General features: G+C 41.5%; 1 protein-coding gene across 6 annotated transcripts in view; it reads right to left on the bottom strand.

Annotated features, from left to right (window-relative positions):
- The window catches only part of FAM91A1 (family with sequence similarity 91 member A1), a 121,619-nt gene that overhangs the window by 40,725 nt on the left and 52,954 nt on the right, over positions 1–27,940 (bottom strand). For 3 of the 6 annotated variants that reach the window (XM_055287186.2, XM_063642934.1, XM_055287192.2), the window contains one exon: positions 304–388. In XM_055287186.2, the coding sequence (XP_055143161.2) occupies positions 304–388 (85 nt within the window). Of the gene's footprint in view, positions 1–303; positions 389–5,727; positions 6,073–27,940 lie in introns of those variants that run through there. The other 3 variants (XM_055287189.2, XM_063642936.1, XM_063642935.1) reach the window with 2 other exon arrangements.

Below are 27,940 nucleotides of genomic sequence, written 5' to 3'. Positions count from 1 at the left end.
AAATTACTAAGAACTAATATACTTTTTCTTTTATGGCATATTTTCTGACATTTGAATTAAGATTATTTTATAGATAAAATGAGTCTATAAACAGTACTTTAAAAATAATTTTTATCAGAATTAGAATGAAAAATCTACTTGCTAATACAAATTGTTGTTAGGTGGAATGGATCAGTGTAGGGTTTCTTAAAGTCTGTACATGGAATAATTTCAGTACTACGAAATATGTATTGAAAAGAAAGATATACGAACGTGAAAGAGTAATGGTCAGTTCCACCCCAATATAAACATGCCTCTACTTACCTAAGTTATTTCTATATCGTAACTGATTGCGGATACTGTACAGGACAACCTGCTTTTCATATTCTCTCTGTGAATTTCCAAGACTCTAGGAGAAATTTCAAAAAGATTTTAAACAACTTCCAAACTGAACAATAGTACTATTTTATCTCATAACACTTTAAAACCATGACCCCCATTTTTATCCTGGCATCTCTAATTTGCAGAATTAAATAAAAAATATTTTCTTAAATGTTATTATACTAACTTTCCTGCTACAGTATTCAGAGCAAAAATTCAATGTATTTTCAGTCTGCCTTTCTAAAAGAGTTTACTAAAATTATCCAAAGTATTTAATATCAAATAAAAACCAGTAGGTGAGTGTAACTTCACGTTAGTTAACAAAGAACTAAGTTCTGCTTATAAAGATTTCCTTCCTGACTGCTATATTAAGTGGCTGGATAGATGGTTTCCTGCACCTACATTTATTTAAATTTAAGAATGGCAACTAAGGACAGATACATGCCTCTTTGATAATTGTAGCTGAGGGTTATAATTATTAAAGATTAGGATTTCTGGAAAATTTACATTTAAATGTACATAAGATTGTTTCTTAAAAATGCAATCTCCTCTGGCCTCATTAGAAAGCATTTGGCCAATTTTAGAATTCTGATCCATTTTTAATAAGCTGAAGTCTTTCTAGTTATGCACTTAGTGTTTTGTTGCAGTGTTCCTGAAAGCAAACAACATTTGCCTGATTATAGTTAACATTATATTCACTGTGAGACCATAAACTTAATTTAATATACGACTGCTATCCCCCTTCTAATTTCTAGGTATGGTCTTTCCAACACGCTATAAAGTGAAATTAGACATCTTAGGAAAGTAATGACAGAAAGATCAGATGATTAAGTTCATTGTATTTCTTACTCATAGATAAGCCAAAACCAAAGACAGGTCCCTACATCTTTCACTTAAGGCAATCTTCACAATAAGACAGATGAAACTCATATCTAAGTAAACTGACCCATAACTGGACCTACCATTGGTAGGTAATATTTTAAGAAAATGTTATTTTTTCTTAATATTTTAAGAAATTGTATTACCTACCATTGGTAGGTAATATTTTAAGAAAAATGGAACGTGATGTGTCCCATTTTAACTGTACAATTATGTGCGGTTGGCCCTTGGACAACATGGGTTTGAACTGCATAGGTCCATTTACACTGGGATTTTCTTCCTCCTCTGCCACCCTGAACAGCAAGACCAATACTTCCTGTATTTCCTCCTCCTCCTCCTCAGCCTACTTGATGTGAAGAGAAGGATGAAGACCTCCGTGATGAGCCATCTCCACTTAATGACTAGAAAATATTATGATTTTCGTAATAGCATTTTCTTTTCTCTAGCTTGTTTTATTGTAATACAGCATATATTAACAATATATATAACATACAAAATATGTGTTCACCAACTGTGTTATGGCCGAGGCTTCCAGTCAACAGTTATAGGCTATTAGTAGTTAACTTCTGGGGAAGTCAAAAGTTATAAATGGATTTTCAACTGCACAGGGGTGCAACATCCCTAAACCCATGTTGTTCAAGGGTGAGCTTTCTTCCTGCATTTAGCTTAGTTTACACAGGCTAAGCCAGAACCCACGGTAGAACAAGAATGTATGTGCTTATCTTATTTTCATCTGTCTTAACATTATAAGGGGTTAAGAGTAGATCTCATTGTAGAGAAACTACTCTACCATCCTCTTTGTAGCATCAATGCCAGGGTCGTTGTACTGACAATATTTAGAGGATTCAAAATAGCACACTTTTAAAGGTTTTCTCTGTCTCTACTGCTAAATAAAAGTCTCTCTCTCAGGGAACACAAATACACACACATGCATACTCACACAAGCACACAATTTTGCTAAAATCTAACTTGAGGTTTTGCTCTTCTGTTTCAAAGTAAGTCTCTTAATACACTACCTATCAAATTTGTAAGCTTTGGCTCTCGGCATTAAGTAATAACTGGTCCTGAACCTATCAATCAATACACGAGTGAACACAAATTTCTAAAACCCACATTAAAAGTTGGCTTTATTCTTCACTAGCCAAGTATGTAATATAAATTGCTTTATTCTGAGATTCTTGGGCTCCCTGGGCTCCCCTCCTACTCCTACCCCACATCTCCCACCATTCAAATTTTAAAACACTGTTGCCACTAGAGAAGGTAACTTTTTAAAAAGGAGAAAAAAAAAGTCATTTTACCCCAAGACAACTCTAGCCCTGCAGAAATACTGACCAGGTCTGACAAATGAAGTTGGGCTGCATATAAAAGGAACTACATCAGATGAAAGGGCGATTTAAGAACAAGACACTAGCTATAAAGCACCCATCACAGATCATGCTAAAAGCACAAAGATTTTCTGAAATCTTTGCTCCTACAGACTCCAATCCCAGCATATACATCCCCAAGTACACCCCCGTGCCCCATCAAAAAATTTTTAAAGTTGACCCTTCTTGGATGATACAGAAGCTTATCATAAGATTTCCCTTAAAATCAAAGGACTATTATTTTGAATAAAGAATACAAGATATTGGTAAACTACAGAAAAATCCTGAAATAATGGCCCCATCCACAATTTTTAATATATTTTTTTAAAGTCTATCATGACCCATACCACATTTTTTAAATGTCCTCTCATCCACATAAAAATGAATTAGCTTAAAATACATTTTTAAAAAATCTAAATCACCTGCCCCCAGCTTACAGAACTGGAAAATGAGTCATTTTCAAGGTAAACCCATCAAAACTTACTGGAAACGACATCGAAGTATCTAAAAATCTATAGTGCCAAAAGACAAATTCTTTCCATAGAAGGAATATTCCCCAAGTTTAAACTGACTGAGCTTTAGGTGCTCAGCTACAAATACTTACTAAAAGCCAAGTATGTGAGAGGTGCTCAAGGGACAAAAGCAAAGCCAGTACTGTAACCAGAAAATGCACCATAGTGGGGTAAGCTCTATGATGGGTGAGGAATACAATGCAATGGTAAGATAGCCTGGGGGCAACCACCACAGATTTAGGAGGTCAGGGAAACCTCCCAGGAGCAGTATCACAGTGAGAATCAAAATAAGCTATTAATATAAGCAATATAAAGGAGACAAGCAGTAATAAGGTTGGGTTTGCATTTCAGAATCCTCACCCCCAGAGTAGCATGAAGAATGCAGGAGAAAGTCCTATTCTAAGAGCAAGAGACCAGAGAGAAGACTGACATAGTAATCTCAGATGGAGCTCGGCCCAGGGAAACAGTGATTAGGCTAGAGAAGGTACTTGGAAGTAAACTTGTACAGACGGGTTTTGCAACATCTACAAATGGCCAACCTCATCCTAAGCTAAAACAGCCACTGTTTCAAGTGATCTTAAAAACAAAAACATACTTAATTTCACATTTAGACCTAATTTTAACTGTCCCGTGATTATTTTTAAATAGTCATGACTACGTTTTAGAAACTCTTTGGCCAATACTAATTAAAGTCAAATATTCATGTTGGATATAATCTCATCACTCATCTTTCTTCCAGTATGCTACTTTTATTCTGATGAAGAGTACAGAAAAAATAGAAACAAAGAATTGTTTGTTCTTCTTGTGTCTTTGGATTTGCCACAAAACCCTGAAGTACAAAAGTATCCCTTAAAGCCTTTATTCAAGATTAACAAAAGAAATTTATTCTTTCAGGTTTAGAGCTTTGTTCTCCCAGTTCAAGATAAATGCCACACGGGCAGCCACTGACACCCAAGAATTCAAGTTCTTTAAATTTATCTTTCTCGGTTTTTGCTATATTAAAGTGAAAGCATTTTCTTGGCCACATGATGCATGACCAGAACCTTAAGATTCACTTCCTGGCACTAAATCCCCAAGGGAGGAAGGGAGCAAAGTAAACTAAACTACAATAATCATACTGGCTGGGCACTGTGGCTTACACCGGTAATCCCAGCACTTTGGAAGGCCGAGGCAGGCGGATCATGAGGTCAAGATATCGAGACCAGCCTGGCCAACATGGTGAAACCCCGTCTCCACTAAAAATACAAAAATTAGCTGGGCGTGGTGGCGCGCACCTAATAGTATCAGCTACTCGGGAGGCTGAGGCAGGAGAATCGCTTTAACCCAAGAAGCAGAGTTTGCAGTGAGCGGAGATCACACCACTGCACTCCAGCCTGGGAAACAGAAGGAGCCTCTGTCTCAAAAAAAAGAAAATAAAAATAAAATCAAATAAATAAATAATCCTTATATACCATCACTGCCACCATTCCAAACTTCCCAAAAATGCCACTGCCAAGCGCCAACAGAAAACTGAATTTCACTCTCGACCAAGTATAATGGGAGGAAGTGAAGGTCAATCTATGACCAGAGCAGCAGTGCCTTATCTGTAGCCCATATCACTACTTTCGTAAGACTTAAAACCATCTGCTATGTTACGTATTTATTCATTTATTTGTTTACGTCTTTCTTTCTTTAGTAAAATGTAAGCTCCATGAAGGCAGTCTTTGTCCTGTTGACTGTTGCAAATTACCTGCAACTAGAGCAACGCACAGCACCTAGCAGGTGGTCAATAAATATCTATTAAACAACTGAGTAAAACAGACTAAAAAAATCGAGCATTAACTTTCAAAAACCTCATGTCACTCTTGTTGAAACATCTCTGATAAACCCATCTTGTCTGGAGGATAAAGTCCAACAAAACAAAGCACACAAGCACCTTCAAAATCTGGCCCTGGCCACTTTTCCAGGCTCATCTACCAGCCCCGCGCACTCAAAAAACTTCAACTCCAAACATGTCAATCCAAACTCTAGTGATACAGTCACTTGCTACTCATGAGACATGCTCTTTCACTCATCCAAGCTTTGTAAAATGACTTTCCTTTCCCCCTGTAAAATTCTTTACTCCCTCTTATTTAACTCTTATTCGTCCTCCAAGGCCCAATTTAAGTGCCTGCCTCACAAATCCTTCCAACTCTCCCAGGTTAATTTCTACCTCCCTTTGCTCTCACATATACTACAATGGAGGTGTGTATAAGCTGCTATCATCCTGTATCGTATTCGTTTCCCATCCCTTTCCCACCCCTTTCCCACCATCCTGAAATTCTGGAGGTCAAGGACCGTGTTTAAAATCGCTATCGCAGGTGCCTGGGTGAATGTAGGCTGCGGGCAAAGGCGCCAGTCGAGTCCTGTGGACACCATGCCATCCCATTTAGCAACCGCCCCGTCCTGCCCCTGTGGCCCCACAGCCGTCCCCTCCTCGCCCTGGGCTGAGGGTCTGTCTCCCCAAGACCACGGAGGAGTAAAGGAAGGGAGTCAGCCGGGAGCAGCCCGCTCGGGCCCCGCGAGCGGGGCAAGCAGGTGACCGCTGGGTGGGCCGAACCCGTCAGGGGCCCGGTCTCAGGTTCCGGCCATACCTGTCTCACGTTGGCCGGCAACTTGTTCCAGGGGTAGTTATGCCGGATGTGGAACTCCACGTCTATGTTCATGATGCCGCGGCCAGGGCCGGCGGCGGGGGCCGCGACAGCGACCCACACTACGCCTCCCGCCTGCCCGCCCGCAGCCTGTCAGCGGAGCGCCGCGGCAGGCCCCGCGCCTCACACTCCAGAAGGCCCAGGCTGCCCCATGGCCTAGGTTCCCGACAGTTCAGCGCGGCCCGGGCCAACCGAGTACAAGAGTAGCAGCGATGGGAGGCTGGGTCGCCTAAACAGCTCCAAGTTTCTTCCTAGTTTCTGCCCGCCGGAAATGGCTCCGGGTACACGTCACTTCCGCCCGCTGGCGCGCGGCCGGAGGGGCGGGGCACGGACTGGACTCTAGCCACGCCCCCTACAGGCTGCGGGGCGGGGCGACGGTGAGGTAGCCGGCACCGCCCACGCGCTTCGTCTCCCCGTTTCAGCCTCTGAATGAATGGCGATAGTCGCTTGGGTCTGCGTTGCCTTTGCTGATGACCCAGTTTACTCAAATTGTAAAGCCGGAGGCACTGGGGTCGGTTTTCAGAGAAAAGCGACCTGGGAAGCGGGCCGGCAGTGGCTGGCTTTACATTGGAGTGTGGTGCGCTCGCGGGGGTTCTCCACAGGCCAGCCCCGAACCCGGGCTATTGAGACGGGGCGCGGGGGCGGGGGGTGGACGGGTCCAGGGCCCTGGGGAAAGAAAGAATCTCTAAGTCAGGTCTCGCACCGGGTTGAGCGAGAAGCATGGGCAGTGGGAGAGCAAAGGTCTGGTAAGCCCTCTTCCCTTCCGCGGTGTGCTGCACGTCATTGGGCTCCACTTCCCAAGAAGATCCAAATTCTTACAATGCAGGGATTCAGGGAGCTGAAATTTTAAACAGTGGGGCTGACAGGTCGAGGCAGCCTACAGGGCTGACAGAGAACAGACCCTTGCTAACTTTGTCATGCAGCCTGTCGGTTTCTGCTTTCTTCTGCTCCACACAAATGCCTCCAGAGTCACTTCTTAAAAGCAAAAATCCAGCATGTTTTAATTTCAGATTGAGTGATAAGATCTTTGGGAATAATTTCTTCCAGAAGTTGTTACACTGCCTTAGCAAACCCATGGCCATTATTCCTGGCAACAACCAGAGACAAGTTCAGTGTTATTGCAACTGTTTTTCAGTTTTTAACAATGGTTTTAAATAATGTTTTATTATACACTGGGAGATGTATACTTAGAACTTTTTATAAGATACCTAGCTCACACCTCAACAGCTGGCAAGTCTGATGCTTAGCAGAAACCCCATTATATCTGATGAAACAAAGGTGACAAATACACACTGCCGTTGCTTAGATGTTTTGGTCTCCTATTATCCAACTATAATAGCCCAAAGATAAGTGCTTTGAATCTTATGTTTATAGATCCTCCTCAGCATAGCTAAGGTTAACTGAACTCTAACCATGAGACATTTATTCAACAAATATTGATAACCTGCCCGCCACGTATTAAGGCCTTGACTTGGCAATAGATTGTTATTCCTCACAACCCTGATATTCCTACAACAGTAACCACTTACTATCCCAGTTTGATAGAGGAGGAGACTGAGGCTTGGCAGGGCTTCATGACTTGCTCGCAAGATCACACAGGTAGCACTGACAGCGCCAAACTGGAGCCCAAGGCTATCCTCACTCCAGAGCCATCCTTTCAGTTCCCCAACTCAGGCTCTCACTCACTGAATTCTTCTACCTCCTGTTCCAATTTAGACAATGTTCATTCAAAGTCAACGACATTAACATCCTCTAAAATAATGCTTTGCAGTTCTAAGTGTGGAAGAACCCATATTCTTCCAAAGTCTAACTTAGATCTAATGCAATATAAGTAACAATGAAAATTAAAGTCAACTTAGTTTAAAAAATTCCCTGTAAACTATTATTTTAGCTAATGATATCAGTTCAGCAGGTGAATGCCTGATAAACTCACTATATTGAGTTTAGTGGACACATCAAAAACTATAAAAGTGAACATGGGATAAGTAGAGGTGAACCTACACCCATTAAATTAATAAGGCAAACAGACCTTTGAAAATGCGACCCTGTGACTGACTAGAAAAGATTCTCACTCAGCAAGTAGCTGAGAAAAGCAGATACATGAAGGAGGAAATGGGAATGAGATAAAGCTATGTGGATGGGAAGAATTCAAATAACAAGCCCTTACGAGTAGGAACCAGTGATGGACTCTGGCTTAATACACAATCTTATTAAAGTACTGATCTGCCTCATTTCCCACCAAGAACCAGTCTTTGGGAGGATAGCAGTTCAAAGACAGTAAATTAACCCACAGGGCTCCATGACCCCCTCTGCTGGGAAGTTCAGGAACAGTACTGCTTCCCCAAGCACCAGAAAGCTGGAAACAATAGCTCATTGGACTGACTCCACGCGTAACACTCATTACAGCACCTCACCTTTTCGTTTAGCAATATGTCCTTCTTTTATGTCCCTGACTGAGGCTCTTGCTAATTTTTACTTTACTAGACCTTTGGCTTTTCAAATTCCACAGAGGTCAGAAACTGCAGAGTGTTTAAGTCCCATCCCAGAAGCTGCCATTCGAATTAACACTGTGGGTTAAAAAAAAAAAAAAAAGTCTTCAAAAGCACAAACAAGTGCAATGAAATTCAGTCTTATCTGGCTTTACCAGATCAGATTGAGGAAAACTGCCCAACTAGCTTAGGCAATTGGCCCTTTAGAAAGACTACAGAACTATTTCATTCCCAAAATTCCAACAGAAATAATGAGCAGAAACTACCTGAAAGTAGGGAGCCATCTAATGACCCCACTCATAGACTCAAGAATGTCATGCCCTGTGGTAGGAATAATAATAGCCCCCAAAGATGTTCACATCCTAATTCCTAGAACTTGTGAACTTGCCCCTTATATGGTAAAAGGGACTTTGCAGATGCAGTTAAGGATCATGACATGAGGAGATAATCCTGAATTATCCAAGTGGGTTCAAGATAATCATGAGGTCCTTATTAGAGGGAGGTAGGAGGTCAGAGTTAGAGAAGGTGATGTGACAACAGAAGCAGAGATCAGAGTGATACAGGGCCACAGGCCAAGGAATGTGAACAGCTTCTAGGAACTGGAAGAAGAAATGGATTCTCCAAAAGGAGCACAGCCCTGCTGAGCCATTTTGAGCTTCTGATCTCCTGAAATGTAAGATAATAAATGTGTGTGATTTTAAGGCACCAAATTTGTAGTAATTTGTTACCTCAGCATTAGGAAATTAATATACTCCCCAACAATAAAATATTCCAACACCCAAATAGCTGATGCATCAAATGTTATAATTAAAGTCATTGTGATTAAATACCCTTAGGAAGAATAATTCCTTTTAAGCCTTATTATTTTTTAAGTATACATGAGCTGTCACATCCTTTTCTGAGAGCAAGTTTGAAAGAGATAGAGCTTAGGGATGAAATGAGGCTAGGGAAGCACCTGTAGGGGAGGAAATGGTGTCCAGAAAAAAGGGAGGAAAGGAAGTCACTGTAACATTTTTCTGTTTCACAATTTTGCCTGAGTCCGACCTTAGTCGTGGGTTTCCATACCATATATGTTTTGCTCTGTTCCGTGAACCATTTTATCTCCATGCCAGACACCTTAGCCTCGCTTGTTCCCACCTCCCAGTTTTTACCCTTCTAATCCCCTCCACCTCGAATGCCTTTCCCCAGACCTTTGCACAGCAGGTTCCTTTGAGTCCACCCGCTGTCACTTAGAGTGGCCTTCTCCAACTACCTTGTCCAACCTAGCCCCTTCTCCCCCCAACCTCCCTCTAACCTCATTACCTTGTTCATGTCCTTCATTGCAAGGAATTACTGTCCAACATTATCCTGTTTGGCTCCTTGCTTGTTGTCTGTCTCTGCATGGAGGGAAGGACTTTGTCTTTCTTGTTCATCAGTTTATATCTAGGACCTAGAATCATGCATCATATGTAATAAGTGCTCAGTAAATACCATTGATTGTACTGAATGCATGAACTAGTTATGTGATACCTGAGCTCTCAAGTGCTACTTCTCAGTTAAGCCTTTCCTGACCATCTTATTCAAAATCGTAACATATCTCCAACCCTCTGCATCCTCCTCCCCTGTGTTATTTTTCTCCATAAAGTGGAGATGGCACTTATTACCATCTAATATAGTCAGTAAATGACTTAATCTTTAAAATTGCCTTTCCCATCAGACAGGAAGCTTCCAAATGATAGAGGCTTTTGCCTGTTTTGTTTTCTGCTGTGTCCTCAGGCTTAGGTCAGCATATAGTAGGCACTCAATAGTATTGAATGAACAATAAATGTTGCATAGGAGCACAATTTTCGTAAAAGTCCAGATTTGGGGATTCTCTTGAAGCTTTGGAAAGTCCTGCAGCATCGCCCTCCTTCGTACCAGACAGTGAAGCCGAGAAGAGGCTGCCTCACTTAGGACACAGGCTTTCCCAGGGGCCATATTCCCCACTACTCCCTACTGCCTCCCTTTCATGGAAGCTGTCAGTTATGCTTTGTTTATTTTGGAGTGAAAAATAATTCTGTAGCCTTGTCTTTGTGGAAAGTGAAGAAAACTTTTTAGCTAGGCTGGAAAGTTTAGGTGGCCATTGTCTCTTGCCTCACACACTTCAGAAAGACCAAGACATTTGCAATCCTCCTAAACATGCCCTATGGTTTAATCCCTTTGAATCTCTGCATATAGAATACCAGTTTCTGGAATGTTTATCCCTCTTTCTTTACCTGGAAAACTTTTCATCTGGACACTGAATGGAATTCTGAAGAATCAGGATGTGAGGACGCGGAGGTTGGAAGAGGCAAAACAATGCAGAGACATTTTTCTTTACACTAAAGAGTTTCTAGGACTTTCTTTTGCAATTGATGGAAAACAACTGAAAAACTACAAGCTTGTTTTAGAGAGTCAGAGAGATGCCCTGCCACAGAGCCTTTGAAAGATTAACATTCTATATCCATGTATACTATAGAGAACGTTATATTTCTGCAATTTGAAGTCAGTTTGTGTTTAGGACATTTGTGATCTGAGGTGGACATGAACATTCCAATATCAAGCCTCACCACCTCAATACAAACGCCAAACAATTGTAATAGTTAAGGTGACCACCAGGGGCTGATCTCACACAACAATTCTATATTTAAAACCTGCAAATTCCACTTTCCCATATCTAACTGTTGACTTTAACCCAAGCCATTCCCTCAGGCCTTAAAGTCCATGAAATTCGTTTTCTAATTTGTCTACAGTAGCTAATAATACTTGTTGTACTTAGGCCCGCCCACTGGGAAGTGGTCCAATTGAGGTTTATACAATCTCAAGGTCACCATTTGTGCCCCTTCGTAGCTCAGGTAGACAGGATAAGTTGGTCAGCTACAAAGCATGATTTATACTTAATTGAAAATATTGTCACAGTATCCATGACAAGGAGTAAAATCACATTTTGAGTGAATAGGGAGGTATTCCTTATCGGTACTCAATTTTATTTTATTTTATTATTTATTTATTTTTGAGACAGAGTCTCACCCTGTAGCCCATGCTGGAGTGCAATGGCGTGATCTCGGCTCACTGCAACCTCTGCCTCCCGGGTTCAAGTGATTCTCCTGCCTCAGCCTCCCACGTAGCTGGGATTACAGGCACCTGCCACCATGCCTGACTAATTTTTTGTATTTTTAGTAGAGACAGGGTTTCACCATGTAGGCCAGGCTGGTCTCAAACTCTTGACCTTGTGATCCGCCCGCCTCAGCCTCCCAAAGTGCTGGAATTACAGGCGTCAGCCCCTGAGCCCGGCTGTCAATTTTATTTTTTAGAAAAGTTTGGACTAGCTGGAAAAACAAATAAAGAGACAAAAGGCATAAGATGATGAAGCCCAGTGGAAGTGAATGCCATCTGGAGGGTTCTCATTTTTTTTTACATTTCTTCCTCAAATTAGTTAATGTAAGTATATGGGTAATCTTGAAGGGATAAGATGCAGAATAAATAACTTGAATGCCAATTTTTTTAAAGGGTGGGGGTAGTACCAGGAGCATAAGAAGTGCCTGAAAAGTTGTTTAAACTACAAATGTCTAGATCTCACAGCAGATGAACTATGTCAGAGTTTCTGGGGTTAAAGTCTAGGTGCTGCATTTTTTGGGGGGAGGGGATTGCAGAAATTTATTAAAATTGGAAGACGTTTAATTAATCTTTTCTGCCATGAGACTCCATCAGGCTGTCTGCAAAGACCACTGGGAGGCTGAGGTTCACTTGAGCTCAGGAGTTTGGGTGACAGAGCGAAACCTTTCCAAGGGATAAGCTGGGTGCATTTTTTTAAAATATCCCCAGGTAATTCCAATGTACAACAAAAGTTGACCACCATTTATCAGACCTCTTTGGGCCTCAGGTGCTCAATAAGCATTTGCTAAAATGAATTTGTAAAATAAGGAGACTGAACAAGGATAACTTCTAATGTCCAATCCAAACTCTACAACTCAATAATTCCATGATCGCATATAATAATTTTTGCATATGCAAAACAATTACCCAATCTAAGCTTTTAGTGTGAGAAATAAGCAGCCATCTATTCAACATTCATGTAGACCAAGGAAATAATTTCTCTACCCCTTGATAACAATCAGGAAAACTGGGAGGTAAATAAAGAATTACACGCTACCGGACCAATATGGAAATTATCTGAGTATGTGTTACACAGATGGCACTGGGCCAACTTGGATCTTTTTAGCTTATTTGGGTATATTGTTACAATGCCTTGGAACTTGGATAAAATGAAATTGTTTTTGTTTCCTTCTAAATTACACCATTCAAACTTTACACCTTTAGCAACACGTAATCTCTTAACCGTCTGACAAGAAATACAAATTTGTCTACTAATGTAAACTGTGATTAGGGATTAAGTTCAAGTATAGTAGGATTGTTTTGTGACCTCTATAAACAAGATGTGAGTGAGAGGTAGGACACTTTCTTGACTACAACTACAACTAATCCTGGAAAAACATAAACTGGCTATTTCTTGGCCAGGTCTACGTAAGCATTTCTTCTCTCTGAAGAACAGAAATGTTGACTTCTCTTTCTTTTAGATTTAATAAAGTCATTAATTGCCACATGTTTTTGGAAATGATATAGCCTTAATGGATAATATTTTATTTCTCTTTTTTTTTTTTTTTAGGGATATAGAAAGCTAGCTGAACTGTGTACCTGGTAAAAGTGGGCCCAGGAAAACAAAAGTCAGAAAAAGATTAATCAAGAAGCCAGAGACATCTATTTGCCTTTGAGAAAATAAGGATTATTACAAAGAAAGCCCAAGAGAAAGTCAAAGTTCAGCTTTTGAAATACAAACTAGGATTTTTGAGTCTGAGCAAGACAGTAGTCTTAAAAGCCAGGCTTTGTTGAGAAAGGGTTTTCTGAATTGTTTTAGCTCCCATTGGCATATCTTGGGGAGAAACAGGGGAGGAAGTTGAAATCTTCAAGAGAGAGCATCTCCCAGTAGAAACCATAGTGCCAGTGAGATGACTATATTTAAACAGAAAGAGGCCAAATAAGAGCCTTTCAACTGATAGATTTAAGCTTCCCCCGACTCCCACCACTAGCCAGTGGAATGACAGTATAAGACTGATTAGGTCCACTTCAGGAAATAAAGCAGCTGCATTTTCTTTGTGTATATGATTAGTCACGTACGAACATTTTCAACCCAAAACAACTACCAGCTTTAGTCTGAAGCAAGACCTATTTTCCGCACATGGGAGATAAGGAGCAAGACTGAACTGGAGTGATAATCCCTCGCTATCTGCCTGCTAAGATAGCATCAGTATCCACACATTAGCATCCCTGGCTGTCACACAGCAGAGCCTGTCATGAGGTGAAGGAAAGCAGGCTTTCACGGATCACTCAGAAAGAGAAATAACCAAGAGGACCAAAACTATGACTTACTGAATAGCCTATCTCTGATGGGAACTGTGAATCTTTTAAAGGATCAAAGTTTTGGTGGGATTATTTTAGGCAGATAATTCTGACCCAGGCTACAAAGAGTATAGGGATAAAGATTGCTTCATGGACTCCACCACTGAAATGAATACCAAAGATTGTGATTAATTCTCAAGTGTGAAAGAGGCAGAAAGCAGTTAAATATTTAGGGCTAACAAAAAATCCCAGAGGAAAATCTCTCACTCTATAAATAAGGGAAGAGGATGGAGGGGTTGACACTGAGATCCCCCCATAACCCTGATTCTGAGTCCAACAACAAAATAGTGTTTGCAACTGATTATGCCTTGCTACCAAATATTGATTTCTGATTCTAGAAATCTGAACTTAATCTGAGAAGGATTAATTTCACAAAGGATACCTTATTTCAGGACTGAATTGTTTCTATGTGCAAGGTGCTACGTTAAGCATTTGGGGACACAGAGATGAACCAGGCATGATCTTTACCCTTAAATAATTTACAGTCTAGTAGGGTTGAGAATCCAGGTATATAACCCAGTGGAATATAAAGTAGAAAGTAATGATTGGTACAAGATGCTAGTAGAAGCAAAGGGAGCTTCTCATTAAGGATTCTGGGAGCAATTATGAAAGAGGTGGCTTTTATGCTGGGTTTTAACACGGGATAGATCTGAAGGGACTGGAGGAAAAGGTATTTTGGCTGCCAGAGACTATACCGGCGATGTAAGGGAAGAAAAAGGTACACCAAAATAAAAAGAATAAAGTGATGTTCTTGCTAGACTCTGGTGTCAGTGAGCAGAAAGCCCCACCTACATGATAATTTATCCTTTTATTTTTTAGCTCTTCAGTGTTTTATGATATATTATTATATATTATATCATGATCATTGTTTTAATTTTTGTCTTTAAAATCCTGATGAACATATTTAAATATGGAGAGTGTACCAAGTTTATAATCTGTCCTATGTTTACACAGAACAAAAAAAAAATTCCAAATGTGACAAAACACCAAGTCAGGGAAAGAAATGTGGGCTGCCTTAAATATTTAAAGAGATTGAAGACCTTTAGAGTTTCTTGCTCTGTGTGTGGCCACTGGATTCAAGGGAAATAAGAAGCTTATTGTTCCATTGATAAGTAAGCCATAAAGTTAAAGATTCACTACACATTGCATGGAAAACCAATAGCTGGTACAAGCTGGTACGATATATTTATTTCTGATATGAGAAGCTAAGTACACCTGCTGTTAACAGATAATGACATGATACTGTGAGAGAATACACAAGGAAACATACCAGAGAAAATTAGTCACACCATTGCATCATGCTGATGATTGTTAATGGACTCGTCTCTAAGACACTTCAGACTCCCTAAACGAGTAGTTCTCAACTGGGGGCAGTTTTGTCCCCAGGGGACATTTGGCTATGTCCAGAGACATTTTTGGTTGTTACAACTGGAGAAGGTGCTACTGGCATCTAATGGATAGGGTCCAGGGATGCTGTGCTACAGTGCATAGAACAGTCCCCCACAATCAAGAGTATCTGGCCCAAAATGTCAATAGAGTGAAGGATGAGAACCCTGCTCTAGATGACAAACCACTTGGCATGAAAATGTACTATAAAAGCATTCACTTTATGCTTCTGACCCCTAATCTCAATTAGTGATGAAGATATTAGGTGCAATAATTTTACAGGAACCCATGTCCAATCTATTCGTATCGTTGTCAGGTAGAAGGTAGTGGCCTGAATTCACCTCCCCATTTGACTGTGTACTGAGCGACTTCTGGTTAATTGTTTTGTGCCTCAGTTTCCTTATCTGTAAAATGGGGATAGTAATAGTAACTATCTCATAAGGTTGGTGTGCTGTTAAAAAAAAAAAAAAACCAAAGTCATGTAAAGTGCTTAGAAGAGAGTCTGGCCCACAACACTAAAAAGTACAAACTTTTGTTACCACTGTTATCATCAATATTATTACTATTACTTGACACAAAAAGAAATTTAGAGATGTGCATTTACCTAGACCAGTTTCCAAAATCTCAGTCATTTGAAGAATAATATGATTTTTTGAGTATCATCTAAACTATCATTTACTTAAGACTATTCTTTAAATTGTCACACTTTGTACAAATCTTTTGTGTCATTCACAGGTTTGATATCTTAATTGTATTTTCCTAAAATACATGAAATAATGCAGTGCTATCAAAGTAAAGTTTTTTGTATGTTCCAACTAAAATCATCTCACATGTGCTCCATTGGCAGACATGCAGCAATTATTGAAAATCAGTGGCATGCACAGCCTCAGATTTAGAAAGGAACTTAGATATCCAACCCCTTTCTACTGGATTTTTGCCATTCATTTGGCTGAGCCCACCTCCCTATAAATGCCAAATATTCTCACTCCCAGCTACCTTTGCTCCTAACACCTGAGCATGTGACCTCAGCTGCATCGATCAGACATGCTCATGCTTGAGTCTGAATCCGAAGCTGGTACTGAAAGGAAGCAGGGACTGTGTAAATCTTCTCAGTCCCAATAAGATGAGCTCCTGGGGCTGCAGGGACAACCAGCCCTGGGCAGCTGAGGTGGCAGTGATTTTCTCACTTGTCCAATTTTAGTGTATGGTTTTTGGTGTTGCTCCTGACTCTGAAGTTCCAGACCTGGTTCTATAGCCTTCTCAGACGTTTGTTGAGAGATCCTGTATTGCTTAGTAAATCTTTTTTCAAAAATCCTTAATTCAGCCAGTGTCAGTTCCTATTGTTTGCAAATAAAACCCTGGCAGATACACTCTCACTTTATAGATGAGAAACTGAAACTCACAAAAGTTGTGTTCTGCACAACACAGCCGTGGCTAGGTCAGGATTAGAACCCAGGCCAGTGCCTTTTTAGCATACTGCATTTCTAGCTCCTTTATGCTGGGTCAAACCTTGACAAAGTTGAGTCTTAAAAAAAAAGTTGGCTCTTCAAAAAATTTTTCCAATTAACACATAATAATTGTACATATTTATAGGGTACAATGTGATGTTTCAATACATGTATACATTGTGTAATGATCAAATCAGGGTAATTAGCATATCCATCACCTCAAATATTTGTCATTCCTTTGTGATGAGAATATTCAAAATCCTCTTCTAGCTGTTTTGAAATATGCATCATTGTTTGCTATAATCACCCTACTGTGCAGTAGAACACCAGAACTTATTCCTCCTATCTAGGTGGTCCAACTTCTCCCATCTCCCTCTCCCCTCTCCAGCCTCAGATAACCGCTGTTCTACTCCTACTCCTACAGGATGAACTTCTTTAGATTCATATGTGGATATGAGTGAGGTCATTCAGTATTTGTCCTTCTGTTCATGGCTTATTTCACTTAACATAATGTCCTCTAGGTCCACTCATGTTATTGAAAATGACAAGATCTCATTCTTTTTTATAGCTGAATAGGGTTCCATTGTGTATATTTCTAAAATTTATTTATCAATCGATAGGGTTTGGCCGTGTCTCCACCCAAATCTCGAATTGTAGCTCCTATAATTCCCATGTGTTGTCGGAGAGACCTGGTAGGAGGTCTTTCAGTCATGAGGGCAGGTCATTCCGATGCTGTTCTTGTGATAGTGAATAAGTCTCATGAGATCAGATGGTTTTATAAAGAGGAGTTCCCCTGTACAAGCTCTCTCTTGCCTGCCGCCATGTAAGATGTGCCTTTCACCTTCTGCCATGATTGTGAGGCCTCCCCAGCCACATGGAACTGTGAGTCCATTAAACCTCTTTTTCTTTATAAATTACCCAGTCCTGGGTATGTCTTTATCAGCAGCGTGAGAACAGACTAATACATCCATTGATGGACACTTAGGTTGATTTTATATCTTGGCTATTATGAATAGTGCTGTAATAAGCATGGGAGTGCAGTTTTCTCTTTGTCATACTGGTTTTATTTCCTTTGTATATGTATCTACTAGTGGGATTGTTGGATTATATGGCAGTTCTATTTTTCACTTTTTGATGAAACTCCATGCTGTTTTCCATAGTAGCTGTACTAATTGACATTCCCACCAACAGTGTATAAGACTTCTCCTTTCTCCACATCCTTGCCAGCATTTACTTTTTTTGTCTTTTTGGTAACAGCTATTCTGACTGGGGTGAGGTTATATCTCATTGTGATTTTGACTTGCATTTCCGTGATGATGAATTATGTTGAGCAATTTTTCATATACCTGTTGGCAATTTGCATATCTTCCTTTGAGATATGTCTATTCAGATCTTTTGCCCATTTTTACATCTGATTGTTTTTGTTTTTGTTTTGCTATTGAGTTGAGCTTGTTATGTATTCTAGATATTAACCATTCTGTAGGTTGTCTCTTCACTGTGTTGATTATTTCCTTTGCTGTGCAGAAGCTTCTTAGCTTGATGTAATCTCATATATCTATTTTTGCTTTTGTTCCCTGTGCTTTTGAGGTCTTATCCAAAAAAATTCTTGCCCAGACCAATGTCATAAAGCATTTCCCCTATGTTTTCTTCTAGTAGTTTATTAGTTTCTGGTTTTACATTTAGGTCTTTAATCCATTTGAAGTTGATTTTTTCAGCAGTGAGAGATAGCAATCTAGTTTCATTCTCCTGCATGTGGCTATTCAGTTTTCCCAGCACTGTTTATTAAAGAGACTGTCCTTTCCCCATGCGTGTGCTTGGCAATGTGTGTGTTGGCTATAAAAATGTGGGTTTATTTCTGTTTAATTTTAATTTTAAATTTTTGTTGATAATAATTGAACCTCTTTATAAGGTACATGTGATGTTTTGATACATACATTTATTGTGTCATGACTAAATCAGGGTAACAAGGGATATCCATTGCCTCAAACATTTATCACTTCTTTGTGTTGGAAACATTTCAAATCTTCTCTTCCAACTATTTTGAAGTATACAATGAATTATTGTTAACTATTGTCACCCTAATGTGAACTTATTCCCATTATCTGACTGTATTTTTGTACCCATTAGCCAACCTCTCTTGTGTGAATTTACTTCTGGGTTATCTATTCTGTCCTATTGGTCCATGTGACTGTTTTTATGCCAGTGATGGTGGCAGTGGCCTGTCTGGAGCAGCAGCTGTGAGGATGCCAGCTGCAGCAGGGGAGGCATGGCAGGGGCTGTGCACAGAGCTCTGTGGAGCCAGTAGGGGCAAAACAGGCAGGAGCCCACCCCCTACTGAGTTAAAGGGATGGAAATCCCATGCTCCCTGTCACAGCTGCAGCCATCCAGCCACAGCTTCGGACCCGGGCATCCCTGCTCTCTCAGGGACCTGGTAAGCCCCACTTTCCCCACAGGCTTAGAAGTGCCTGCTTCCTTTCCCTGGCCTCTCCTGGCTTCTGCACTCACTCTGATTTCAGAGCAAAGTTGTGGTTCAGCCTGGGCAGTGTCACAACCTGGCTAGGTGTGCACACACTCAGGGTGGTGCTGACATGCCAGCCTCTTGCTGCCTCAGCCCCCTCTGGACTTTGGGCACTGATGAGCACAGGACAGAGACTGAGGGGGGCTGAGAGCAGCTTGGCGTGGGGCTACAGGCTCCCCTCTGCACGAACAGCCTGGGTGCCATGGACAACCTGTTGATGGGAGGAGGAGGCAGACAGGCTCCTAGGTGGAAAGGAGTGGGTCCCTGGTGAAGCTCCACGTTCAAGCCAGGGCCAGCGTGAAACCTAGGTGCCAGGCTGTCAGTTCCAGGTGGAGTCCATGGCCTGGAGTGAGAACTTATGGTGATTTTTCCAGGCCTGCCCGTGGCCACCCATGGCCCAATAAGCATGTACTTCCTCCCTTCTGAGCCCATAAAAACCCCAGAAGCAGTCAGAGTCACACAGATATTGGGACAACCTGCCTGCAGAAAGGAGCTACCTACTGCAGGTCTCCTCTCCACTGAGAGCTGGACACTCATGAGGACAACCTGCCTGCAGAAAGGAGCTACCAACGTTGGGTCTCCTGAGAGCTGTTCTGTCACTCAATGAAACTTCTCTCCACCTTGCTCCCCCTTCAGTTGTTTGCATACCTCATTCTTCCTGGACATGGGATGACAATTCGGGACCCACCGAATGGTGGGACTGAAAGAGCTATAACACAAACAAGGCCAAAACAGGCCCCTGGCTTGCCACGTCGCGGGCAACAAGAAGGAGAGAAGAGCTGCAGCCCTTTGGGGAGCCCAGACCTAGAGGCTCCCAAGCCAGGACTGTGAAACCCTCTTGGGGCTCTGCGGTTCTTGGCATCTCCAAACTTCCCTTCCAGGCACCACCACATTTCCTGGTGCCCTTTTGCTGTACACCTGGTCCAGCCACAGCCTAGCACAAAGCCAGTGCTTGTGCCAGCACCTGGAGCTGCCTGCCCCGCTGCAGCCAGCACACCTGGCTGTATGCAGTGGCCAGACCCTGCACTCACTCACACACCCCTCAGCACTCCACACCTGGCCCACCCTTGGCAAGCATGGGATCTGGCCCAGTAGCACTCCTGAGTGCAGCCTGCTGGGCCGAGTGGGTGAAATGAGTCCCAGTGAGCCCAAGCAAAACCAGGCAAAGTTTCCACCAGCCACAGAGGTTTCCAGGTGGAAAAGTGACACCCTACAGATCCTGTAATACCAGTGCCATGCTATTTTGGTTACTATTGCTTTGTAGTATATTTTAAAGTCAGACAGTATGAGGCCTCCCAACTTTATTCTTTTTGTTCAAGATTGCTTTGGCTATTCAGGATCTTTTGTGGTTCCTTATGAATTTCAGGATTGTTTTTTCTATTTCTGTGAAAAATGTCATTTGGTAGTTTGATAGGATTTGCATTGAATCTGTAGGTCACTTTGGGTAGTATAGACATTTTAACATATTAACATAATTAATTAACATATTAATTCATGAACACAGGATATCTTTCCATTTATTAGTGTTCTCTTCAATTTCTTTCATCAATGTTTTATAGTTTTCATTGTAGAGAACAAATTGTCTTATTGGCCAAGTAAACTGAATACAGTGGTTATTACCACCCTCATCTTTGTATTGTATATCTTTGGGATATGTAGACATGTTTCCTATAGCTCTTCAAAAGTACCCAATATTGAATGAATTCCCAGAATTGCAAACTCTGATGCTTGAGAGGCCAGGCAGCTCATGTAATGTGAATGAGTAACAGGAGCCAGATCAAGGAGTGGTGGGGACTGCATGGAATTGAGCACTCATGCTTCATCCAAGTGGGCATCTGCTGCTCAGCCCTTATCGTTTGTTTTTGTATAAAGGGTCTGATTTTTCAAGACAAATAAAGTTTCTCATTTTTACATAAAAGTGATGGGCAATATATTAAAGCAAACAAAAAGTCCCCATTGTATGGACCAACATTAAGGGGTTTATGCCTGTGAGCCAGGTTCCATGCTCAGTCCACTGGGGTACAAACTCCAGGATATTCCTAAATCTCACTTCTCATTTCCTCCTTAGTGGAAGGCTTAATGGAGAGAGAGGTTAAAGCAGCCTTTTCTCTGCCCCAGCAGTAATGTAAGTAAGACTTCAAGACATCACCTCTTCTACTAGCTTTCCAAGTAGAAATCTTATTCCATAGCTGCATGTCCCTGTATTTTTGCTCATGTTGTTTCATCTTCTCTTATCAACCCCACTTTGCACAACTGTGTCTTACTCTTCCTTATAAAGCCTATTCCAGGGTCACCTCCTTCTGGAAGCCTTTCCTGATTTCATCTCCCTCCCCAACCCTCCTCAACTCATTCACCTTAGGTTATGTACCCCATAGCATCCAGGGATAATATTCCCAACATTTAAAAAAGAGTGTCTTAGCCCCAATTCTCTACAAAAAAAGATAAAGTATATGCAAACACATTAACAGGGGGTACAATCCCAGAACAGCAAAATTGAGAGCAAACAATATGAGGCAGGAGAGGACCAACAGCAAATGCAAGTCAAGCAAATATTATGTTACCGAGTTGGCACAGCCTCTCCAGAAAAGTCAGCTGCTCAGTCATGTGTGATACATCTCAAGAGGTAATATGAAATCCCTGCACCTCAGAAGAGCTACTTAAAAGAAGGAGGAGTGAGGCATTGATTTATTGGATCCTTCTTGTTTTCAACCTCCCATTGGCCAAAATTTGAACTATGGTATGGTAACTCCCCCATACCAGAATAAGTGCCCTGGTGCACACAGGCCTAACAGCAGGTTTGCCTACACCATAGCACCTTCCACATTGTAGGAAATGATGCTTGTATGTCTTTTTCACCAATGATACAATGATACCAATAATGACTTTATCACTTACATTGTTAGAATCTGCATAGTGCCCAGAACATAGTAGCAGGTAGACAGGTGAGTTTGGTTTAAACAGACATTTATAGAACACGTAGAGGTTATCAACTGAAATGAAATGCAGAGGAGGGTTATAATAACCTTGAAATACCAAACCCTTCTTTCAACTCAATAGTACAGCTACAGGGAACCTTGCCGACCCAACGTGTACTGACTTCTGGCCTTCACTTCTATTCCAACCACCCTCAGGCACCTTGATTATAGACCACAGGACACCCTCACCTTGGGTGGTTGCCCTAGACACAATTTCACCAAATTAAAAATCCAGCAGTGTATATGATATCTATAACTAGGCCCCTGGGGTTTTGATATTGTTGGCGTTGAGTAATGTTCGGATGCCTACACAATGCAGTTGAATTTTGTACAAGAAGGCTTTTGCATATCTTTTCAACCAAACAAAAATGTTCCTTTCAACTTAATGGTGTTTATTGTACTAATTAGTTTTAAACAAACCTTGCGTTAATAGGGCTCCCTAATCCTCTAATGACACTGAACCAACAATATATTAATATCATGAATGTATTTATGTGGAAAAGGAATCCCCGAGGTTTATCTACACTGTCACAAATAGTCTGTCTCCTTCTTTTTTAAGGCTAAATAATGCCCTATTTTTTTATATACGTGTATGTATGCCACAATTTCTTTATCCACTCATCCATTAATGGACGCTTCAGTTGTTTCCATACCCTGGTTGTTGGGAATAATGCTGCAATGAACATGGGAGCGCAGATATCACAAAGTGAAATAAGCCAGACAGAGAGAGAAAAATACTTCATGATCTCACGTGTAGAATCTTTTTAAAAGTCAGATACATAGAAACAGTAGAGTGTGGATACCAGAGGTGAAAGGAATGGGGAGACATAGGTCAAATTGTACAAAAGTTGCAGATATGTAGGAGAATAAGTCTGGAGATCTAATGTACAACAGAAAGGTCACAGTTAATAATATTATATTGCATACTGGAAATTTGCTAAGAAAGTAGATTTTAGGTGCTCTTAACCTCCCCCCGCACAACACACACACACACACACACACAGACACACACACACACACACACACGAAGGTAACTGTGTGAGATGAGATGATCATCACTGTAGTAATCATTTTGACAGTATATGTAATTCAAAACATAATGTTGGGTGCCTTAATATATACAATGAGAAAAAAAAACTTTAAAAAAAAGAAAAGGAGACCAGGCACGGCGGCTCATGCCTGTAATCGCAGCACTTTGGTAGGCAGAGGCGGGTGGATCACTTGAGGTCAGGAGTTTGAGACCAGCTGGCTAACATGGTGAAACTCTGTCTCTACAAAAATACAAAAATTAGCTGGGTACGGGGGCGCATGCCTGTAATCCCAGCTACTTGGGAGGCTGAGGCAGAAGAATCACTTGAACCTGGGAGGCAGAGGTTGCTGTGAGCCAAGATCACGCCACTGTACTCCACCTAGGCAAAAGAGCAAGACTTCAAGCCACCGCCCGCACCCCCCCGGCCAAAAAAAAGAAAAAGTAAAGGAGTCCTCATTTATATGGGGATTTTTGTATTTGCTCGGAGGAAAATGGTACCTTTCAATTTTTTTTCTTTTTTTTTACTTGGGTATAGACACCATGCCTTTTCAATTTTTATCTCTGTTCATTTTTTACATCCACCGAGCACATGATTCCTTTTCGTGTGTGCTTTGTCTTCTCGGCTGTCTACTCAACACCTACTGGGACATGGCACCCAGTTAGGTATCGTCACTCACTGATGGTTTAAGAGGCTTCATGTTTTCTAACCGCTTAACACACACCTCAAAGGTAAGACGGAAAATCTTTAACTTGCTCTTCTCAGGGGGCTGACGAGCCTATGATTGGAATAAAAAAAAAAAAAAAGGAGAATTTCAAAAAATAAATTCAGGGAAAGAAAATAAGTCACTGGATCTAAATTATTTGGTTTGTGTGAAAGTAATTGCAGTTTTTGCCATTATTTTCATAGACAAAAATCACAATTACTTTTCCACCAACCTAATAATTCCATTTTCTAGTAATGCTTGTTACTTTAAGAATTCCATCCCTAAAATAGTCTTGACTACCAGGAAAGGTTAGGAAGTCTTAGTTATCTGTTTAAAAAGTGATGGCGACATTTATCGCTTAGGCCTTCAGCAACTACATTTCCCCAGGGCATATTAGTCAGCTGGTTGTTCATTAGCTTCCCGTGCTATTAATCATTTATCTCTTATGACTACACATGACTTAAGCTATTAATACAATTTTCTACAATTTTTACTATCTATTTAAAACATAGTTTGGAAGTATTCATGAGGGCTGAAGCAGACTGAAAAAAAGATTTTTCTGGAACTGCATTTCCCAGTCTCTACCTTTGCCATGTGTACATCATCAAAGTTTGGTCCGACTCCTGAGTGTGGCCCACATGGCCTGGTGACAAATCACTTCCAACATGTACCTTCTTGATAGAAAGTTCAGATCTTGGAGTTGGCCAGTACCATACAGCCAAAATATGGGGAAGTTCAAAAGACCAGGAAGTTTTATCTTAGGCGTCTTGGTCACAATGTACCCTCATAAAGTAAAACTTAATTTATAACATGGAACAGGCTTTAAGATGCCATGGAAATAATAGCAGTCTGCAAATAGGGATCTTGCCTCTTGCTACTGACACTGCTTTTCCTGGAATCATGAAAAGTCAGAAATGAAATTGTTTTTCTTTTCTTTTTTGCACATTAAGGCAGGCAATACTAATCTTAAGCAAATTTTTTGAACCAAAACCCAGTTTTTTTAAAAAAAATTAATAAATTTCAATAAGAAAAGACTGGATAAATGCTAATAGCTGGGATCAAAGAATCAGAGTGGCCTTAAGATGGAAGGGAATTTACAAGCTGTCTGGTCTACTCCCCCGCTTTAGAGTTATAAAAATGGAAGCCTGTAAAAAGGAAGGGGCTTGCTCATAGTCATGCAGCTAATTACAGAGAAGCAGAGTCATGTGGTGAGGTGGCCAGGGAGGCCTAGAGGTCCTTGAGTGACAGCCATCTGCTTTCCCTCATCCCAATCAAGCTGACTCTGATGCTAATTGAATGTCTTTGCACACATTTTTTTTTTTCTTTTGAGACAGAGTCTCACTCTGTCACCCAGGCTAGAGTGCTGTGGTGCGATCTCGGCTCACTGCTACCTCCACCTCCAGGGTTCAAGCGATTCTCGTGCCTCAGCCTCCCGAGTAACTGGGATTACAGGCAAGCGCCAGCCACCACGTCCGGCTAATTTTTGGTATTTTTAGTAGAGACGGGGTTTCGCCATGTTGGACAGGCTGGTCTTGAATTCCTGACCTCAGGTGATCCGCCCACCTCCACCTCCCAAAGTGCTGAGATTACAGGCATGAGCCACCGCACCCGGCCTTTTGCACGCATTTAATTAAGTTTAAGTTAATTAAATCGGTATTTATATTAATTAATTATAAATAAAATTATCTGAGAAAAGATTGCTTCTGTTCCTGTAATACATATGTTCCTGAAAACCTGTGAGATTAATTTTTTAAAATAAAATGTATTTTGGACACTTTGCTCTCTTCCTATTACTGTTGGGAGTATTCAAGAGTGCTAACTACTTTCCTTCTTGGACAGCTCTCATCTTGCTTTCTAGAAACCATATTTTTCTCATTTTCCTCTGCTCTTACTCACCACTCCTTCTCTGCCTCCTTCGCTGCTTTCTTCACATCCTCTATGCAACAAGTGTGACACACCTGAGGCTCACTCCAGGGCCCCTTTCCCTCTCCTTCCCCTTCTCTCCCCTCCTCTCCTCCTCTCCCCTCCTCCCCTCCTCTCCCCTCCCCTCCTCTCCCCTCCCCTTCTCTCCCCTCCCCTTCTCTCCCCTCCCTTCTCCCCTGCCTTCCCCTCCTCTTCCCTCCCCTCTCGTTCCCTCCCCTCCTCTCTCCTCCCACCTTCCAGCAGTAATGTCCACCTGACTCATGACTTCCATATACTCTAATGACTCCCAAATATGTCTCTAACCCACACATCATTCATCCCAAACTGTGAGCTTGACATCCCCACCTGAGTGTCTAATAAGTCTCAAACTTAATATGATCAAAGCCCTGCTCCACCATTTCTTCCCTCCACCGAGTCTTCCTCACCTCCATTAATGGCCCCACCAACCCAGGTGCTTGGGCCCAAAATCTGGGAGAAATGTTCTTGACTTTTCTTTCCACTCCATCCCTATGTCCAACCCAGCAGTAAGTCTTCTTGGTCCCACTTCCAAACCTGTCCACATCTCTAAACCTCACCTCTGCATTCCAAGTCACCTGCACCTCTCACCTGGTCTGCAGTGAAGGCCTCTTGACCTGTCTCTTCTGCTCTGCCCCACTGACATCCTCACCTATTTATAGCTGGGGCAACCTTTCAACCTTTCAACTCAGATCATGTCACTCTCTTATCTAAAACACCTGGATGAGTTCATCTTTCTATACACATAAACTCCAGCCCCCTCGCCACAACCTACACATGAGGCCTGGCTTGGTCTTTTTCCTTCCACTCTCCTTCACCCTCTGACCACATTGACATCTTTTCTGTTCATCACATGTACCGAAGGCTTTCGGCCTCAGGACCTATTTCTCCCTGCCTGAAATCATTCCCCTAGTTCTTCAAATAACTGTGCCATTCTTGTTCTTCAGGTCTGGCTCCACACACACACACACAGGCCTCTCCTTTCTGCCTTGGCTATTGGCCTCCCCAATTGCTTGCCACCATATCACCCTGTTTATATCTGTCACAGCATTGCATGTCCCACAACCTGTAATTGTGCTGTTTGCATCTTTGTGTACTTCCTTATATTTCCCCTTACAGAATATAAGCTCCACCAGGGCCCAGACATTGTCACCACCAAATCCCCAATGCCTAGCAGAGCTCCCGACACATAGTAGGCCCTCAAGATATTACTGTTTAATTAATGAAGTAGTGGATCTGAATGTGCTTATGAATCTCCTTTAAAAGAATGCTAATGGGAAACAATTGAAGAATGACGGAATCACTCTCACACATACTCATTCATCTTTGGGTGTGTGGGTGACAATTTCAGTCTTCCTGCTCTGCATCGATGAGAAAAATGCATGTGCTTTCCAGCCATACTATCCATTTATTTATGGAATATTTGCATGAATCAAATTCCGGCCCAAGAAACTTGTATATCCCTTGGCGTTTGCCATGACAAAATCTGGCCTACAACAGACAAGGTTTTTTCTTTTTTTATTGTTGTTATTACATTCTTTTTTTAAATTTTTTTATTATACTTTAAGTTCTAGGGTACATGTGCACTATGTGCAGGTTTGTTACATATGTATACATGTGCCATGTTGGTGTGCTGCACCCATTAACTTGTCATTTACATTAGGTATATCTCCTAATGCTATCCCTCCCTTCTCCCCCCACCCCACAACAGGCCCCGGTGTGTGATGTTCCCCTTCCTGTGTCCAAGTGTTCTCATTGTTCAATTCCGACCTATGAGTGAGAACATGCAGTGTTTGGTTTTTTGTCCTTGTGATAGTTTGCTGAGAATGACGGTTTCCAATTTCATCCATGTCCCTACAAAGGACATGAACTCATCCTTTTTTATGGCTGCATAGTATTCCATGGTGTATATGTGCCACATTTTAAAAGCAATGGCAATGAAAGCCAGACAAAGTTTTTAAAGAATTTGTTCCTGCCAGTCCCTCATTCAACAAAGACATATTGTACATCTGGGGCCATTATTTCCATATGACAAGTGCTATACAAGGCTCCAGAGAGAGAAAGGTGAGGAGGATATAGTCACTGCCCTTGGGGAATCCACCCCAGGTGGACATGTGTAAACTGGGGAACAAGAAAGACAATACAGTGAGGTCAGGGCTGATGCGAAGGAGACAGCTTGTATCCCACGTGGCTAGTATTTGGTGGTGATTTTGT

Source organism: Symphalangus syndactylus, chromosome 7, assembly GCF_028878055.3.
Source record: "Symphalangus syndactylus isolate Jambi chromosome 7, NHGRI_mSymSyn1-v2.1_pri, whole genome shotgun sequence".
NCBI lineage: Eukaryota > Metazoa > Chordata > Mammalia > Primates > Hylobatidae > Symphalangus > Symphalangus syndactylus.
The sequence above is the reverse complement of the archived record's forward strand: the minus strand, read 5'-3'. Positions and strand labels throughout refer to the sequence as shown.